This window comes from Diplotaxodon limnothrissa, linkage group LG3 (genome assembly GCF_057381915.1).
Source record: "Diplotaxodon limnothrissa isolate DT_005_m linkage group LG3, D_limnothrissa_male_GT1.1, whole genome shotgun sequence".
Lineage (NCBI taxonomy): Eukaryota > Metazoa > Chordata > Actinopteri > Cichliformes > Cichlidae > Diplotaxodon > Diplotaxodon limnothrissa.
The window spans coordinates 40,127,764-40,142,253 of record NC_140598.1 but is presented as its reverse complement, the minus strand read 5'-3'; the positions used below and the strand labels follow the sequence as shown (position 1 = coordinate 40,142,253).

The following is a 14,490-nucleotide window of genomic DNA, read 5'->3' as shown; positions in this document are numbered from 1 at the left end:
CGGGAAAGTTTGATGCCATAAGAAGAGCCTGAGAGTCCAGAATCCAGAGCCTAATTGACCTTTTGTTTTGGTTGTTTGTAATCAGATGTTTGACTTGTGTTTTCTATATATACTAAATAATTTCACTTTTAAAATTTTATCCCAGGAAAGGTACAATGTGTCACGCTTATTTGTTCCTGGTTTTTGGCCTATGAAGGTTTAAATACAATCCAGGCTCCTGGCTAATGTTATAATGCTTCTGCGTTCAGTGAAGGACTAACTGTTAATATTTTAAGAATTTTTTTTAAGGCCACTGCAAAGTTTAGTGACCTTTTATCAGCAAGTGATGTCAATGACAAACGTTGCTCCTGATAATAATAAACCTTGTCTAAATGTTTGTTTTTTGTTGTGACCACTAGGATTGGGTCTCCCACCAGAATACCAGCCTTCACATCGAGAACTGCAAACTTCTGCGAAAGCGGTCAATCTTTCTTCTCTGTACTTCGTGATTATGAACCGATATCTTTGGGGCAGCACAACCATGGGTGTGCCAAAATGATGCCGGGGTTGTAATGCTAGGATAGCTCCCTAAGAACTGTTCATTTGTATTTTTTTAATTTAAAGCACCTTAATGATTTGCAGCATTTACCATGAGCCATTTTCCCTAACCTAAATTGTTATGAAGCTGACTAAATTCTACCTTGCAACATCTGACAAAAATGTATCTGTGTTTTTCCACAGATACCCAGAATGGAACGGTGAAATTGCATCACTGCCAGGGTAAATATCTTCATTTGAAGTCATCTGGCGAAAGCCTGCAGCATTGGAGGCTTTCATTTTCTTTGATTTAACATGTGCCTTTCTTTTTATATGCAATTGTTAGTGCATCAGGTGCCAAGCCCTCTCCCTCAACTTCTGCTGAGACTTCCCAGAAGAAAACCAGACATGAGAGTCGTTCCCGTTCCTGCAGCCCCCGGAGCCATCGTGACTCGGAGCGTAGCAGGGACAGGCAAAGTAGCCGTTCCCGCTCTCGCAGCCCCCGCACTCATCGTGACTCGGAGCGAAGAAGAAATAGGCCAAGTAGCCGCTCTCGCAGCCCCCGCACTAATTGTGACTCGGAGCGAAGAAGAGATAGTCGAAGTTGCCGTTCCCGCTTCCGCTTCCGCTCCGGCAGCTCACGTCGCCGCCATGAGTCGGAGCGTAGGAGGGACAGACGAATTAGTCATTCCGGTTCTCGATCATGCAGCCCCCGAAGGGAGAGACACAGAAGCCGATCACGATCTCCCTACAGCTCCAGACGTAATCGCAGGTCTGTCCAACATACATTTTGAGAACTAGGATCAATCAAGAAGATTTAGCTCTCCAGTGGAGAGGGCGAAATGTAATTTATTTAATAATGTAAACTTAAACACACTTAATTGGTGGACAGTATTTACCTTTTGTATCCATGGTGGTGTGTGCTTTGAGATGTTTTATTTTTATTTTTGAGTCATTAAGTTCTTTGATTAATACTTTTTTCAGGTCCCGGTCTCATTCTGACTCCTCATGGTATGACTGTCCTTCCTCTTCACGATATCGATCACGCTCAAGGAGCCGTGAGAGGCGATCCTTGCCGAAAAGAAGAGATGAGAAACGTTCACCACCGAGGAGAAGCTGGGAGAGGCGGTCGTTGGCAAAGAGGTCATCTCCTATGCGAAATAAGTCGAGCAGCTCGAAGATCTTGGCAAAGAAACTGCTGGAAACATCAGGTTGGAAAATTGCTTCATGGTATTTGGGGTTTTTTGGGGGGGGGGGGTTTTGGTATGTACTCATTGGTTTTTCTAAAAGCAAAGTTATGTTCACTTGTCAACCCCCCTCATAACATTAACTATACTAATGCAAATTATAAATAAAGACCAGTACCACCAGAAAATGTCAGTATAGTTTTTTCTACGATTATAAAACTTTCAGAAGCAGTAGATGATTTTTGAGACTTGGGACCAACCAAAGTGTGAATCTCTTTTGTACCTGTGGTCTTTTAGCTCTCCAGTCCTTATCAAAACAGTCTGACCTGGAGACTGTCGTCAAAACTTTGGCTCCTGCCCTGCTGGCTGAGCTAGCCAAGATGAAGTCGTCCCCATCAACATCATCGTCCTCACGTTCTGCATCTCCAGAATCAGTTAAAGGGAGGCCTAGCACAGAGAAGACCAAGGTGACTTCACATGATGCCTTTTTTCATGAATGGACAGTTTTGGACAATTTATGTGGTCAGTGACAGGTGACAGTGACGTGATTGTTGATGCCACAAAAGCAAGATTAAATCCTTCAGCACAAATTTATACAAGCACAAACTTTGAGTCAAATTGTCATGATGAAATCTGCATTTGGTTTGTTCATATTTTTCTTCGCTGTGTTTCCACAGGCTGCTAAATCTTCCCCTCCAACCATGGTGAGGCTACAAGGGATTGTCAGTAGTCTCTCTCACAGTGAAGTGATTTCTGCTGTGGAGAAATTTGGAAAAACCAAGTCAGTTGTTTTGTTTAGGTCAAGATTACAGGTATGTACACTGAAATTTGCTCACTGTTATAGATGGATGAGTTCATTGACCTGCTTGTGAATCTAGAGAAAATGTGTCTCCTGGTTTGCTTCTGCAATCTAAGATAGATATTTATGCATCGTAGCTACAATTCTCTATAAATGTACTGTCCATTCATTAGTTATAGTCATGCATTCATCATGCGGTTTAAAGTCAGTTGGTTATCCTTACTTTTCTTCTGTGGTCTTGCAGCCCTCACATTCATGGCTACTTTGGATTATACTGAGCTTTTATATAGACATCACAATGTCAGAAAGTTTCTGCTCGAGTCTAATCCTATGAAAGCATACACAATGTATTTTGTTTTTATTTTGCTGCTTTGCATTATGCATTTTTTTAATCTATATATACACATTGCACTAAAAACATCCTTGGAATCGCATTGGTTGCTTGCAAGTTGCCACCGTTGCTTGTAGTTTGCTTGGAAAACTCAAACTTGTCATCAAATACTTGTAAGCTACTGACAAGTGCTCATATATGATTTTTAGTGTGAATGTAGTAACGTAAAAGTTTTGGTAGTAATCCAAATTAATGTGTGTGTGTGTGTGTGTGTGTGTGTGTGTGTGTGTGTGTGTGTGTGTGTGTGTGTGTGTTTGTGCACACCCAGGCAGTTGTGTGTTTCGAGAAACAGGAAGATGCTGAGAAACTGAAGAGCTTAAAGAACTTTGACATAAAAGAAGTAACTGTCAGTGTTGTTAATGAAAAGGTAACTTTGTTTTCCCTTGAGAAATACAAATATTAACATCACTGCTCTTCTGTGGCAAAATGATCAGTAATCTGATTAATCCAAAATTATCTTTGTTTACAGGAAATTGCATCCAAGAAAACCACAAAAACTAAACTGGAAACTACAGCAAAAGTCTCGGTTTCCAAAGCAAAAAACATCTCAGCTGAGCAAAAAGCTAAAACTGTAAAAACTGGTGATAAGGCTGAAGAAGCAGCTTCAAGCCTCGAAAAATCTAAGAGTAAATCTACGAAGAGTCCCGAAAAGCAGCCTAACACCAGTGATTTGAAAGGAAAACGTAAACCCAAAGGGTCTCAAACCGGTGCTAAAGAAGCTGTGGTGGCACCTAAAAATACAGCCAATACTATGAAGGCTGTTGAACCAATTAAAGGTGCTGCAGTTGATGGTGAGCCAAAAGTCTTGACTTCCAAAGCAGAAACGGCCTCAACGACGCAGAAATCTAAATCAGCAGGAACTCTGAAAAAAGAAAAAGTGGATCATTCTAAATCAACAACGTCAGAGGATAAGCCTGATGTAGAGACAAAACACAAGAAACCTGAAACAAAGATTCATGAATCTGCGATGGGGCCTAAAGGTGAAGCACGAAAAGCATCAGCTTCTGAAAGGGAGGACCACACAGAAGTTGAAACTTCTACTGACGGCAAAGATAATCAGACGTCACCAACTATATCAAGTGAGAATCAACTACCAACTAGTGCAGCTGAGACCAAGCCAAATACATCGCCACCAAAACCCACTGATCCACCTCAGAAACCACAAACTGTCATCAAAAGTCCAGAAGATTCACTCAAAGCTTCAGAACAGACCGAACAGAGCTCAGATTCTGCTCTACAAGAAGAAACACAACAGCAGACTGCAGGAAAATCACCTGAGATTTCTGTGGAGGCAAAGCAAAGAGTTGAAAGTGTAGAAACGGTTACAAAGGACAAAGGTAAGTGGACAGAAAACACCTTCAAGTGTGGAGTATCTTTGACAGCAGGATGTTGGACGGAATCAAAAGCTAAAGACTGTGCTTCATGACGAGAACAGTTTTCAGATTTTTATTTAAATCAGCTGGGTAATTTGCATCCTATCTAAACTACCACTATTTAACTTAACTACATTTCCTTTATTCTAAGTCTCTGTGACTGCAAAGAAGATCTCAAAGGATCAGCCGGTCGCTCCTACCCACCCAACATTTGAGGAACTGATAGAAAAGCAACTATGTCCAGAAAAAATCCGTAAGAAATCCCCAAAGATCTGTATGAAAGATTTCCCAGTGTGAAGATATTTTCTATTTTATAATTATTTTCTGTTTTTCTTTTGCTCTGCACTTTACAGGTTGTCTCAAGACAGTCAGGCTTCCCCGTAAACAGGTAACATTAAAAAAACACTTAAATTATACCTGTAAGAAAAACATGCTTTGTCAAAGTGGTTAAGTTTTGATCTGAAATAGTTCAGTTTGTTTTAAAAGTTTATAGTTGGGTTATATCTCATTGTCAGGTGACACTCAAGTAGGTGTAAATGTAGAAAAATGTTAAAAATTCAGTAGGTATGTCGCAATAACAGAGATTTACATACACTAATAGAATTACACAAAGCATGGTTACCAATTTAGTACCAAAACAAAATAATTATCGTGTATCTCCAAAAGTTGATTCTGTTCATCTGGACGTAGCGTTTTGTGGGAGAAACGTTTCGTCACTCATCCAAGTGACTTTTTCAGTCTCAGCTAACTGCAGGTTTCCCCAAATCTTATAAACAGTACATTTGCATAATGACTGAAACCAGCCCACTGAAAGAACAATGGGCTGGGAAGTCAGTCCCTTAATTTTAATTATGCAAATTCTCATGACCATTGATCAACAACCACTGATCAAAACTCACTGATCAAAACCCATTGATCAATGGTCATGAGTACTATTCACAGAGAGTTGGAGAATGGCTGCAATCACAGCATTGTAAGATGGCGAAAAATTATCTTGTATACTAACACATATTAAAAGTCTGTACACCTCACCCCTGGCGTCGTTGCCCACCTCTCAATTTTAAATACACATAGACATTGAGGGCTAACAGGAGGGGCTATGCGCTTACCTGCTGCATCAACACTACAATGAGCAGGTGGAGGGAGGTTTGGAGTCTTCTCTCACCCCCGTTCTCTGCGACCTGCTGGAGCGGGGGGGCTAGGAGGAGGAATTGGCCGTCCGACTGTGGTCTGGAGTGTGGGGCCTCCCTGCTGCTGTGGAGTCGGGGCGGTCTGCCTCTCCCCACCGCAGGGAAAAGGGTAACACCACCTGGGTCTGGGTGCAGTTCCCCCCCACCAGGGGCAAGGGTACCTAGACCCGGTTTGTAGAGTACGCTTGGGGAGTGTGATCGTGTGTACAACGTCTCTTTATGTCTGTCTCCACGTTGGTTGAGTGTGGAGTAAGTGCATATGAGAGCATGAGGGTGGGAATGGATGTTTGTATCTGTGTGTGCCTGTATGTCTGTGTCTATATGTCAGGTCGGGTATCAGACACCACCTCTCTGGGGACATCTCAGGCCCTCCAAGGTTTGGAGGCTTATCTCCACCCACCACCACTTCCCCTGCCGGTGGCGGACTCCCTCAGACATCGGTGCGTTGGTGGTTCTTTGTGTCCGGGGATGGGCGTCCAGGTACACACCGGCTCACTCCTTGGCGGCCGCTTATTGGGGCCTGGAGCCTGGGGCTCGCTTGGGCCACTCCGGAGGTGGAGTGCCCCCGGCCCCTCGGCCTGGGGATCGGTCACTCAGGCACGGCTGGCTGCCGGCTGAGCTCACGGGCGCATCACTGCAACTCCCCCTGGCTTCTGCTCCGCGGCTGCTGAGTGACCCCTCATCTGGGACTCTCCTCAGCTCTTACTGGGACAGTGGCGCGGCTGCCCCTCTGTTGGTCTTCCTTGGTCTCTTGTGTTCTGAGGGCCTCTGGATGTCTGGAGTTTTGATCTCCTCCATACCTGCTTCATGCCCTGGAGGACGGGGCAGTGGCCCCCCACACCCTCTAGCAGATCATTACATGAAGGAACCTTTAAAAAACAAGCGCGTCCATGCTCACAGGTGTACACACGGGTGATCACACCCACAAACTACACCCTTTTTGGCTCCTACCTCAAAGCACACTGTGTTCTGTTGATCTTACGTGCTGCACAATAATGTTTAATATTTAGTATTTACTGTCATATTCCCATATATCATTGTGATGTTGTTTATTCTATTAGTCTTGTTCTCTTCTGCTTGTTTTCTTTTTTCTTTCTCAACAGGTGATCCAGGTGATCGATAGATGCATTTTTTTTTCCTCTCTCAGCTTATTCTGTTGGTTTTTGTTTTTTGCCCTTCTCCCCCGTCCCTATTCTCAGTTGTTTCTCTTTCCCTCTTTCTTTCTCCCCTTCTTTCCCCCAGTCAAGTCTGTCCCGTATTCAGCAAATGAAAATAAAATAAACAATAAAAGGTGAATCAAATGGACCATTACGGCAAGGCTGGGATGGTCAATTTGGTAAAGTAAATCCGTTGGGCATCTTTCCTCGCCTTTAGACAATAATTCTGATGGCAAAAGAGCCAAACGGGACAGGCAAAAAAAAAAAAAAGTCTGTTATTAAAAAGCTAATTTGGAATGTTCAAATTATATGCACAATCATCCAGGACATGGTGGTTTTGAGTGCTTAAAAAAATAGGGGTTTAAGTAGGGGGCTTGAATACCTCAGCAAGTTGTTTTAAAACTAAAGAACCTTTTAAGAAGCATAAGAGATGAAAGTTCCTCACAAATTAATAGAAGCCCAGCTTTTCTTTTTAAGCAGTCTACTATCAAATCAAATCAAATCACTTTTATTGTCACATCACATGTGCAGGCACACTGGCACAGCACATGCGAGTGAAATTCTTGTGTGCGAGCCCCACAAGCAACAGAGATGTGCAAACACAACAACACAAACGAGCAAAATACAAGAATGGCCAACCTGAAACTAATAAATATATGTACAATATATAATAGTGTATGCATTTCTGGATGTGTATACTAAATATTTTACTACAGAAACAGTTTTTCCTTCCTGAGTTTGAAAAGCGCAATAGTGCTGTTTACACATTTCCTTTTGTGAATCAGTTATCACTCTTTAAGGATCCACCTTAAATGAATGAAAAGTACTTTCATAGCTGACTCTTACTGCCTTTTTTTTATCAGTGAGTCAAGGTTGAGCTGTACTGTGTAAAAGAAAAAGAAAAAAAGAAGTCAAACCAAAATCAGCATCAGAAACATTTTGTACTCAGTATTTTATTCTGATGTACCTCATTGTGTTCATAGTTGTAGACAGTGCTCAAAGTGAGGCACAGTTTCTAACTGAATGTTTTGCCTTTTTGAGATTTCTGTCCGGAATTTCTTCAATTGTAAACTAATCTAAAACTCTGACTTTATTCTTTTCTTTTGCACAGATTGTTTCGCTTAATTACAAGGTGCTGTTAATAAGCAACCTGCCTAAGTATCGTGATGGCTGTTATGAAGAGGAGGACATCGCCGATCTGCTCACTCGACACAGATTTGAATATTACGACGATACGATCTACGTTATACCACAGGCGCGCATGGTAAGCACCAGGCCATGAATTTGCATTGGGCTGGATTATTACCTTCATTTTAATGGGATTCTAAATGTCTTTTCTAAGACGACCTAACTAACATTTAGTTATTACGTATTTTGTGAGCGCAGTGTGTCAGTGTTTGTTTTTCCTTCAGGCTTTTGCCCTCATGCCGACAGCAGTGGCAGCCAAAAACATCGTGCTAGCATCAGAAAATGATCGTAAATTTTTTCTCAATGGGTCTAAACTTCGACTGCAGGTTGTGAAGTACAAGAATTTAACGACCCCGGTGAGCACTGTGTTTAGATAATACACTTTACTGTTGTGAGATATGTTATTAAAAATAATTGAAAATATCTGTTTCTGCTTGTTGATGGAAACAGTATCCTTAAAAGCAAGCTGATGTTTTTAAATGTTCAATCTATTTAAAATGTGGTTGTAAGTAAAAAAAAAAAAAAAGTAATATTTTGTAGAGGCTATAAGTAATAAAAAATACTCTTTGAACTGAAATCAATTTAACAGAATCCAACATTTATTTGATGTAATGACTTTTAACTATTTGTTTTTCTTTCAGCTTGAGTTTTATATATATCTGATGTATCGGCTGTGTTATGTTAAGAAGGTAACACGCACACATATCTCAGAAACACAGACTACACTAGAATACCTTATAAAGTATAGAGTATAAAGTTATAACTGGCAGCACTCACATCCAAGTCAAAACACCTTGAAAAATATGAGCATATATTAACACATGGCTAGGAAAGGTTTGGATAACTTTTTTCCTGCAATAAGTTAAATCCTCATTCAAAACTGCATTTTGTATTTTAAAAAAAATGTGGTTTTTTTGTGTGTGTGTGTGTGTTTTTTTTTTAATTTAATTTGAAACATGCAAAAAACTAAGAACCCAGGAAAGGGCCAAAAGTGGTTTTCTGTGTACACAGCTAAGTTTAAATATTTTCTCAAACAATGTTATCAACAAAAGCAAGAGCTGCAATTATAAATTGTTTGGATAATGAAGATAGCTGCCAGGGTGCATACTGCTGTGTGACTATATGTGCAAACTTATGACCTTAATCTTGGAACTGTAGTTTAAGAAAGCATGAAATATTGTTAAACTAAATACTGTTTCTGGTTTGTTTTAATGTTCACCAGGGTTTATCGAAACAGGAAGTGACAGATATTGGAGCACGGACAATCTACATCAGGAACATCTCACCAGGCGAGTCCCGGGATCTCAGAGAAGCTTTGGGAAAAATCGGTATTGTAAGAAACTACCTGCCTCTTCTCAACAAGGTATAAACACACTTATAAGCAGCAACAAGTGCATGTTTTAAAAGTCTGTGAAAGGCTGTATGAGCTACACTCAACAAAAATATAAACGCAACACCTTTGTTACTGCTCCCATTCCCCATGGGATGGACGTAGAGACCTAAAATTCATTCCAGATACACAATATAACCATCCCTCCCAAACAGTGGTCGCAAATCAGTCCAAATGTGTGGTAGTGGGCACATCTGCTATATTGAGATAATCCATCCCACCTCACAGGTGTGCCACATCAGGATGCTGATCTGACATCATGAGTAGTGCACAGGTGTACCTCAGACTGCCCACAACAAAAGGCCACCCTGGAATGTGCAGTTTTGTCTCACAGCAAAATGCCACAGATGCCACAAGCAATGAGGGAGCGTGCAATTGGCATGCTGACAGCAGGAATGTCAACCAGATCTGTCGCCCGTGCATTGAATGTTCATTTCTCAACCATAAGCCGTCTCCACAGGCGTTTCAGAGAATATGGCAGCGCATCCAACCGGCCTCACAACCGCAGACCTCGTGTAACCACACCAGCCCAGGACCTCCACATCCAGCAGGTTCACCTCCAAGATCGTCTGAGACCAGCCACCCAGACAGCTGCTGGAACAATTGGTTTGCACAACCAAACAATTTCTGCACAAACTGTCAGAAACCGTCTCAGGGACGCTCAACTGCATGCCCGTCGTCCTCATCGGGGTCTTGACCTGACTCCAGCTCGTCGCCGTAACAGACTTGTGTGGGCAAATGCTCACATTCGATGGCGTCTGGCACGTTGGAGAGGTGTGCGCTTCACGGATGAATCATGGTTCACATTGTTCAGGGCAGATGGCAGCTGAGAATGTCCCAGTTCTTGCATGGCCAGCATACTCACCGGACATGTCACCCATTGAGCATGTTCGGGATGTGCTTGACCGGCGTATACGACAGCGTGTACCAGTTCCCACGAATATCCAACAACCTCGCACAGCCATTGAAGTGGAGTGGACCAACATTCCACAGGCCACAATTGACAATCTGATAGACTCCATGCGACGATGTGTTGCACTGCATGAGGCAAATGGTGGTCACACCAGATACTGACCGGTTCTGGGTCCCCAGACCCCCAATAGCGCAAAAAACTGCACATTCCAGGGTGGCCTTTTGTTGTGGGCAGTCTGAGGTACACCTGTGCACTACTCATGATGTCAGATCAGCATCCTGATGTGGCACACCTGTGAGGTGGGATGGATTATCTCAATATAGCAGATGTGCCCACTACCACACATTTGGACTGATTTGTGACCACTGTTTGGGAGGGATGGTTATATTGTGTATCTGGAATGAATTTTAGGTCTCTACGTCCATCCCATGGGGAATGGGAGCAGTAACAAAGGTGTTGCGTTTATATTTTTGTTCAGTGTATGTGTTTATGTAAGTGTATTCTTAACTATCCCCCCAAAATTGACAGACACATTAAAACAAGATAATGTGACTGGTTTTGGATGCTACTTATCTTGATGAAAGCACAACTGCAAAACTATAAAGATAGTAAAGAGAGACTGCAGGTAATCTGTTCGCTGTAGCACATGATTCTTCATATGCTCATGCGCACTAGTGTTCATCACATTAGAGCATTAGTGCAGGGGTCACGTTGAGCATGGCTCCAGTGCTTCATTGATCCAGGATTTCTGACTTTTGAATCCAGTGAACTCCACAATAAAGCTGTGCTTAGCTCACTGTTTCCATGTGTTCCATTTTCTACCATTTAGAATGTGAAATTAAAATGTTTAGAGTAAATTTTATCTTTCTTGTGTTTCAGGTGTTAATTGAATTTGAGTCTGTGTGTGATGCTGATCGCCTTGGTGTTTGGTACAGCCTTCTAAAACAGGCCACTGGCCACAAATTGTCAAGGGTGGAAATACCACACAGTGGATTTACGTCACTGCGTAAGTGTGTTTTGAATGGGGTTTTAAATAAATGTGATTTAAACGGGGAAAAAAAGGTGAAGTTGATGGAAGGTCATCTGGTAATACACTGAATATGGTGGGTTGTTTTTTGGCTGTAAATCGTGTCTGGTAAGGGTAGCTGCTTTTGTCCTGCTGGCCTTCCTGTACTGTGGGATTGCTTTGGAGATCTACGTGGTCTTCTACAAGGCAAGCTTAAGAGTTATACTTTTTATACATTGGTCGTATTGTCCAAAGAGACTCTTGTCTTTGGACAATACGGCAAATATTGTCGTCTTAGTGGGTGATGCACAAAAGAAGCAAGTGAATTGAAGATTACAAGGAGTGGCAAAAGCATACTGATACTAGAGACAGATTAAATTCCAACTAATCAGGGGCGCTATAGAGCAAGACATGGTGTAACACACAACTTAGTAGAGCTGCAGAATTCTGAAAAATTCTCTTATAAATGTCACATTCCACTTTCTGAACTCCTAAAGTTTGCTTAGAGAACAAAATAAGGACTTATTGGGCCAAACCACAGACTACTGTGGGACTTTCTGGTGGAAAGAAGACACCTCGCGGCCTGCAAGAACCACGCGCCAACGTGATACAGATGAATCGAACAAAGTCTCATCCGACCTAACTGAAACGGCAGGCATGACTGCTGAAGAACTGAAAGCCAACACTAAACCCCCTGCGAGGAGAACTGTCTAAAGTCATAAAAGAGGAACTTAGAGATATTTTCGGAGTTCAGTTTTATCAATACTGAAATACAAGTAGTCATGTCCGAAATAACTAACACTGCCAGTAACCCCGGTTATTCTGAAGTTTCCTCAAAAATTTCAACAGTATGATTGAGCTCAGGGCTGTGGCTCCTCACTACCAGATATTGCAAAATCTATTTTGTCTCCAGTGCTGCACCAGCTGCTCCCATCTCCACCATCATGGAAACACATCACATCTATCACACAGAGTCTGGATAATAAGCTTTCCTTCACTTTCTGTTTGTGAAACAGTCATGGATATATTTTTCAGTTCTTCCCTGGACTCTGGATAAAGCGAAGTCCGAGAAATGTTGCAACATATGCAAAACTGCTGCTTTATCGTCATCCACAATAAATTATTGCAACACATTCCCTCAACTTTGATTCACTAACACTGTGATTCTCCTTCCCACAAATCCTTTGATGCTCATTTGCCTCGTTATCTCTCTAACCTCTTTTCTGGTCCCTCCAGAAGTCTTTGCTCCATCAGCGGTCAATTCCCTTCTGCTTGTCTCTGCCCTAGACACATGAACCAGAGCCATTACTTAAACTCCACTTTTTCAGACTGGCATTTGGTCTAACTCTCTAATCATTTTTTTCCTGATGCCTATGATACCTTGGATATCTGTAAAGGTGCTTAAAGTTAAACTGAAAGTCAGTTAAAAACCTGACACACACACAGAAAATAACAAATAAACAAAACTTATTTTTTCTTGTGCAGCACCAAGATTGCCACACAAAGCTTTGCCAGACAGCGATGTTGCTGTTGACGGGGCAGCTGTCCCAACAGAAGATATTACCGTCCCACAACCCAGCACTTCACCATATTGGATCACAATGACAACTAGTCCCTTTGTGTTCCCCACTGTCGCTCCTTGGTTCACAATCCCAGGTGAGAGAAACTAAAATTAACCTCCAGATATAAAGTGTTGACTGTTACTAACTGTGTGTGTTTTACACTTCTAGAGTATTTAACTGTCAGGGAACCTGATGACATTGAGGTGAGTGCATTTTATAAACCAAGGTTTCATGTGTTAAACAGGAATCCTTGAGTAAATACCAAGAGGCGTCCATTTTTCCAAATACCGACCTCAAAAGCCACATTTCTCTTTTTCTGCTAAACTTGGTTTCATTTTGTCTTCTCTATGTGGTCAGTTATAGTAATATATTTTTTTAAAAAGTGCTGCAAAGTTTCTCTTCACATAAACTTTGGTTCTTGAACCTTGTGTCTTGTAGAAAGCCCAATCTCAAGGTTCTACGTTCTCCACGATCATGTTGACTGGTTTGCCAGAAGGAAACTACAGACAGGAGGATGTCACCAAGCTGGTGTGGCGTTACTTCCCTGATCAGACTGTTCAGACTCTGTACTACAACATAATCGTTTTATCACTGCAGAGGAGGGTGAGGAGTAGACCCAGCAGGCTGATACAGAGAAATTTGCATTTGCAAATTTAATTCAATTTAATGATTAATATTGAATGTTTCCTCTGCATCATTTTTTCCCCTTTCTTCCTCTCCAGGCCTTTGTGTTTTTTAACAGCTGGGATGCGTGCTGCGATTTCGCCAGAGATTACCTCAAAGATCCAGTTACAGTTGGAGAGTGGAGACTAGGAATCCACATTGTTTTAAAAGACATGCATCCTGGTTCAAGTGAGGTATGAAAATGGAGCAATCGGGGGCTGTTAAATCAGGGGCATGCTCCTGTTTCACTCAAACTATTCAGGTGCCAATCAAAAAAGATTTCTCCTCTAAGGAGTGAGCACAGCATCATCCTTCACTAGGGAATTGCCCAATTTAGTAGAAATGAAAAACAGGGAACATATGCATGAATTTCAAATCAAGTATTTATTATTATTTTGTCTGTATTTGTTCCTTCCTTTTTGCGACAGCAGCACAAAAGCTGCATGAACTTTATCCACTTTTCTGTTCATAGATGACAGCCCACGTCATTCCGCCACCACTTTAAAGTTTCCACAGAGCTTCTTGTGAAGTCAGTCCTGTGTAAACGTTAAAGACCCAGACATAGGTTATGGAGTGTTTCACTGACTATTAAGCAATGCCCTCACTTATTTATTTATTTTTTTCTAAGCTTTATTTTCATTTTTAAATTAGAAACGAACAAAAAAAACAAACAGACACACAAAGCAAGAAAGAAAAAAAACAAAACAAAAAACAAACAAACAGAAAACTCACAACTATGGGACAGAGCAAGTATCATCAAATAACCACAGCATGGCAGGCCATTGTGACCACAAAAGCACTCCCAGGTGCACACTCTTGTATCTATGCCTTTCAGGGATAACCTCAAACATCTGAAAAACCAAACACAGAAAATACAGGAATAGTAATAATAATAATAATAATAATAATAATAATGACAATATTGGTAAATACAGAAATTTAAAACAAACACACAAACAAACAAAGAACAAAGAATTCAAAAAAAAAAAATTGAGCAAAACAGAAAACACATCATGTGAACCCCTCCCACCATCCCCCCACCCCTTTACCCCTGTATGGCTCTCAACCTCATCACATTCGTGTATCCAGACAGCCCATATTTACACCTATCTATAGAAACTCTCATACACAGGAATGAACATCCCACAAGATAAA

At 41.5% G+C, this 14,490-nt stretch overlaps 1 protein-coding gene across 4 annotated transcripts in view; it reads left to right on the top strand.

Moving 5' to 3' along the window:
- The window catches only part of LOC146635828 (uncharacterized), a 93,017-nt gene that overhangs the window by 54,501 nt on the left and 24,026 nt on the right, over positions 1–14,490 (top strand). For 2 of the 4 annotated variants that reach the window (XM_085349083.1, XM_085349085.1), the window contains exons 3-21: positions 399–460; positions 721–759; positions 863–1,288; positions 1,501–1,727; positions 2,001–2,170; positions 2,381–2,515; positions 3,162–3,260; positions 3,363–4,230; positions 4,418–4,519; positions 4,620–4,654; positions 7,725–7,877; positions 8,026–8,157; positions 8,443–8,490; positions 9,024–9,164; positions 10,984–11,110; positions 12,596–12,766; positions 12,841–12,875; positions 13,111–13,275; positions 13,395–13,529. In XM_085349083.1, coding sequence (XP_085205209.1) covers positions 399–460; positions 721–759; positions 863–1,288; positions 1,501–1,727; positions 2,001–2,170; positions 2,381–2,515; positions 3,162–3,260; positions 3,363–4,230; positions 4,418–4,519; positions 4,620–4,654; positions 7,725–7,877; positions 8,026–8,157; positions 8,443–8,490; positions 9,024–9,164; positions 10,984–11,110; positions 12,596–12,766; positions 12,841–12,875; positions 13,111–13,275; positions 13,395–13,529 — 3,270 coding nt within the window. The remainder of the gene's footprint in view (positions 1–398; positions 461–720; positions 760–862; positions 1,289–1,500; positions 1,728–2,000; positions 2,171–2,380; positions 2,516–3,161; positions 3,261–3,362; positions 4,231–4,417; positions 4,520–4,619; positions 4,655–7,724; positions 7,878–8,025; positions 8,158–8,442; positions 8,491–9,023; positions 9,165–10,983; positions 11,111–12,595; positions 12,767–12,840; positions 12,876–13,110; positions 13,276–13,394; positions 13,530–14,490) is intronic. The other 2 variants (XM_085349084.1, XM_085349090.1) reach the window with 2 other exon arrangements.